The sequence below is a fragment of the Carlito syrichta genome, unplaced genomic scaffold (assembly GCF_000164805.1).
Source record: "Carlito syrichta isolate Samal-C Ts95f unplaced genomic scaffold, Tarsius_syrichta-2.0.1 Scaffold314050, whole genome shotgun sequence".
Lineage (NCBI taxonomy): Eukaryota > Metazoa > Chordata > Mammalia > Primates > Tarsiidae > Carlito > Carlito syrichta.
The window spans coordinates 236,581-241,254 of record NW_007258146.1 but is presented as its reverse complement, the minus strand read 5'-3'; the positions used below and the strand labels follow the sequence as shown (position 1 = coordinate 241,254).

Here is a 4,674-nt window from a genome sequence, read left to right as displayed (position 1 = left end):
AGGAACGGGGAACTATATATACCCGGGCACACGTGTGTGCCTGTCTGTGTGTGTGCGCGCGCATGTGACACGGCGCGGACGGCTCCGCGCTGCTGCCTCCCCCATGTGCACGGCCGCCCCCTGGGGCCCGGGATTGGACGCCCCTTCCCACTGCTCTTGTCCCCCAAGCCTGATGGGACCGCTCGAGTGGGCGAGGGAGGGACTTAGGATTCTTGCCTCGCCGACAGTGCCCCCTCCTCCGCCCCCATTTCTTCAACCTTCCCGCCGTTTTAACTCTTTGCGCTCCTGCTTGTCAGGTTGCTTGACCACCAGGGTTCTGCTCCTGACTTAATGCCTCAGATTTGTTTCCCGACAGAGAGAGTGGTGCGAATGGAACTCAAGGTCTCTGCCTGCCACTCTCTGCTGGTTTCCATGGGTTTGGGGTGCAGGAGGGGCTGGCCCACGGCTGGGGGGGCTATTTTTAGCGGCAGTGGCTGTTCGGGTGCAGAGATGAGATGAGTAACCAGCTCCCATGCGGTGGAGAGAGGAGGCGGCGTCTTTCATGAAGCTTTTGTGCGACTCTGGAGGAGAGCTGCCTTCCCCAAGCTCAGAAAGGGTGACCCCTACACCCTTAACTCCTCACCTTCTCCGTGCTCCAGCCCGGGGCGCCTAGTCAGTCTGCGCCACCCCAGTGGCCCCACCACTCTCATCTAGAGGTTTGTTCTTGGGCAACCAAGGAGCCCTGCCCCCACTGCAGGCTTTCACCCCCAAGTCAGGATTTTGGGGTTACATTGTTCTGTGCCCACACAGCTCTGCCCGGCTTTGTGGAGGACAGAGCAGAGTGCCAACGCACTTGCACCCTTACAGAGGGGGATGGAGGAGGAACGGTGTGTGCTGCCTTGGCAAAACGATCCCCTAGCAACTGAAATGATAAAAGTGGCCCGTATTTCCCAGTGAAGAGCTCCCCTCTCCCCCCTCCCCCCCAATGCCTAGTTCACTCAGCCCCCACCTGAAGTGGCGCTCAAGATGCTCGCCTTTTGGGCTTATTCTGTCCTGGGGGCTGTTGCTTACATCTACATGACCCCTCCCCCTAAGCCTATACCAGGTGTCCCTTGATTCACCATGGCAATGTTAGTGGCAGCACAGCCCACGCCAACCCTTCCATGCAGAGACTTAGCAACCATGCCTGGCAACCATGGCAGCAGCTTCAGCAGAGAGGGAGGGGAACGGAGAGGGAAGAGTGTGCATGGCAATGGCTCCTCAGAAGAGGGGGTAATTTGCCTCTCCTGAGAAGAGTAGGAAGAACAGAAGCCTGCGAAGCCTTCCAGATTTTATCCCTTGTCTTGCCCTTAGCACCATCTTCTCACTCTTAGAGTGATGGCTTGGGCTTCAGGGGGCAATGGGAGAAGCAAGAGATCCCAATTTGTGTTCCACTAAAGTACATGGAGCCCTTTGGGTACAGACCCTTCCTGGAGGGCATAGGGGCCAGAGGGGTTGTTGTAGGGCCGAGACTGACTTATTGAGAAACAGCACAACAAAACCCAGGCCTCTGCTCCTTATCGTGGCCCTTCAGAGAACCCAGACATCCCTGCCCCGTCCACTGCCCCCTTGTACCTACCAGCCGCACTGATGACTCTTTGCTTGAAGGTGCTTGCCTCCAACCTGGATGCCACTGGAGTCCTAAGGCTTTTTAAAGCCCTTGGCTCCTCCTTCATGAGGGAATGTGACATAAAGGGACATCTGTCCTTCCTACCATGTTCCCTACCCCCACACACATACTCTAATAACTTGGAAGCGTTCCTCCCCCACGCTTGGAAATGTGCTGCCAGAGCTGTGAAGAGGTGGATGCAGCAGCAGAGCCCTGACAGGCCTTGATGCTCCTCCTGCATCCTGTCAGGAATCCTGGCTTGGAGGAACCAGGATGGTGTGACTAGAGGTTCATCAGAGGCTTAGGCAGTGGGATAGGGGCAAGAAATTTCTTGGCAATGGCTTCTGCCATGGATGGGAGTTGTCTCTGCATGGCAGTGACGAGATGGCTCATATCCCCCAGTCTAGCAGTCCTTGTGGTGTTTGGTGGCGATTACTATTTTAGTCCACATGGTTTCCACACAGGGAATGGGTCTGATGGGGTGACCATCATCCTGCTGTTCCCCCACCCCCTACTCTCTAGCTCATTCTCACCACGAAGAAAGGCAAGGGATTTGTAGGTTCAAAGGTAGTGCCAGCTCAGCAAAATCCAAACAACCTTCCCTAGGAAAAGTGGATGATGGTGGCAGGCTCTGCCTAATGAAGACCTTCAGGTCTGTCTACTCTTTGGAGACCTAACACCATTATAGGATATTCCATGGGTCCCGGCTATGGTCCTGGCAGACGGGAAAGTGAGATAATAAGGGGAGCCACGGGAACAGAGTGGGGAACAGTTGTGAAATGAGAATCAGAGGTAGTGAGTCTACTGTCGTGGTAAGGAGCATAATCCCTGGAGCCAGACCAGGTTCAAGTCCTAACTCTACTTTTTCCTAGCTGTGTGGCCTGGGGTTAGTTACTTAGTATCTCTGTGTCTCCGTTTCTTTTGTTTTTTGTTTTAATCTATAACACTGGAATAGTATGTACTGTTGTCCTGAGAATTAAATTAGTTAATATATGCAAAGCACTGAGAAGGATGTCTGATACACAACTGTGTGTGTGCTTGTGTGTGTGTACATGTGGTCTTGTTGTTGTGACTAATAATGAGTTGAAGAAGCCATAAAAGTAAGAAGGTTGGGGCAGTTATGTCTATCAACAGCAAAAATCAAACACTGCAATACCACAAAGAGATTCTTGTCATTTAATTAGGTTTGCTATGAAAAACAATAATCTTAGCTAACCACTGCCCTCCTCCTCCACCTAACCCCCATCTCCCTTCACATACACACAGCACAGGAAGCCAAAGTCCACAACCTTCCCCACTTACATCGTAGGAAGAAATGTCACTAAATGGACTTGGCCTCCTCCATATAGCATGAAACAGGCTGAATAAAAAGATCTTTATGAATCTCTTGTTGTGCTATTATCTTAGGGCAGAGCCAGGGCAGAGATGGAGGCAAAGGCAGGCTGAGGTCTGGGCTCCTTGGAGATCAGAATCCGCCTGAGTGGCACACCCCTAGTTCACCCAGAAAGGGGGCTATATCCAAGAGGACAGGAGCTAGGATTGGCTAAGCTGAATTTTCAAGTGTATGTGTGAGGGTAAGTGCAGCTATAAATCCATTCTCCTTCCTCCCCCATGCCTCCTCTAGTTCCCAGATATAAGGGTCAAGGGGCTCCTGAGCAGGGAACAGAGTCATAATTCTCCTAAGTTTCATCTGATTCCCCAGAGCTTCAGCAGGCAGTGAGTGGAGCACATTCCCTACTGCTGTCTGGCCCCTTTCTCCAGCTCAGGGCTGCTTCTCTCCACCTGTGAGCACCAGGGCCTGCAGGATGTCAGACAGTGACACAATTCCCTTGACCACATCATTCTCATCCACCACTACAAGTCGGTGAACCTGGCATGGAGCAACAAGGGAGAAAGGGACTGTTTAGCATCAGCCTCAGGGTAAGCCCTCAGCCCCTACCCTACTTGCCAAACCCTCTCAAGGCTGTATCCCCAGCTCCTTTAGGGTCGCTGGTCTCCCTACCTCTGCTTCCACTAGCCTGTTGATGATGGTCTCCAGAGTCTCATGCAGGTAGCACTTGAGAACACCCTCAAAGTAGTGTGATCGATGTTGCAGGGCTTTAGTCACAGATACATCTAGGTTGTTGTAGGTCTTTTCTGCTGCCAGATTCTGGGGAGAGAGAGGAAGGAGCTTGCACGGAAGCAAGAGAGCCAGCTGCCAAACCCTGAACCCATCCAACATCACCAGAAGGATTTAGGGCAACTGTCAGCCATGCCCACAAGCCACACCCAGCTCATTCAATTCCTTTTCAAATAGGAATTGAAAGCTCAGAAGCTTCCAAGATCCTCAGGTCACAGAAGAGACTCCCTTCTCCCTCTCCACATTCAATGCCCCTTCTACCCCTCCCCTGACCTCCCAGCCCCTCCACAATCACTCACGATAACATCAAACTTGGAGTAGATGTCCACCACACGCCCTAGAGAGAGAGAAGCAGCTCAGCAAGGAAAATCTGGCATCCCAGGCTCCCCCTATCCACAGAATCATCCTCCTGGCTGAGGGGAAACCAGATTTTCCCAGAGCCAACTGGCTTCCCTGGATCTTCCCTCCCTTTCCTTCTGCTCAATCTCTTACCTTTCTCATCCACCACTGGCAGGGCAGAGACTCGATGCTGTACAAAGATGCCCAAAGCCACGTAGACAGGGGTGGTAGTGCGGACCATAGCAATATTGGCATAGGTGCCAATCTGTAGCTCTTCCAGAGACTTAGACATGAAATCTGGCTTGGGGAACTCAGTGATCTGAGGAAAGAACCATCAGTTTGACTTTCTTTTCTTTTTTTTTTTTGAGTTGGAGTCTCCCTCTGTCACCCAGATTGGAATGCAGTGGTACGCTCCCGGCCACTGCAGCCTTGACCTGCTGGGCTCAGGCGATCCTTCCGCCTCAGCTTTCTAAGTAGCTGGCTACAGGTGCGCGCTATCACGCCCAGCTAATTTCTGATTTATTGTAGAGATGAGGTCTCGCCAAGTTGCCCAGGCGGGTCTCGAACTCACGGGCTCAGGCAATCCACT

At 52.5% G+C, this 4,674-nt stretch overlaps 1 protein-coding gene across 3 annotated transcripts in view; it reads right to left on the bottom strand.

Annotated features, from left to right (window-relative positions):
- Positions 1 to 2,780: 2,780 nt before the first annotated feature.
- Positions 2,781 to 4,674, bottom strand: part of PRKAG1 (protein kinase AMP-activated non-catalytic subunit gamma 1) — a 16,987-nt gene continuing 15,093 nt past the window's right edge. For 2 of the 3 annotated variants that reach the window (XM_008070882.2, XM_021718976.1), the window contains 4 exons: positions 4,239 to 4,404; positions 4,046 to 4,083; positions 3,630 to 3,776; positions 2,781 to 3,497 (listed from right to left, as the gene is read on the bottom strand). In XM_008070882.2, the coding sequence (XP_008069073.1) occupies positions 3,390 to 3,497; positions 3,630 to 3,776; positions 4,046 to 4,083; positions 4,239 to 4,404 (459 nt within the window). In that variant the 3' untranslated portion in view covers positions 2,781 to 3,389. Of the gene's footprint in view, positions 3,498 to 3,629; positions 3,777 to 4,041; positions 4,084 to 4,238; positions 4,405 to 4,674 lie in introns of all 3 variants that reach the window. The other variant, XR_002482703.1, reaches the window with a different exon arrangement.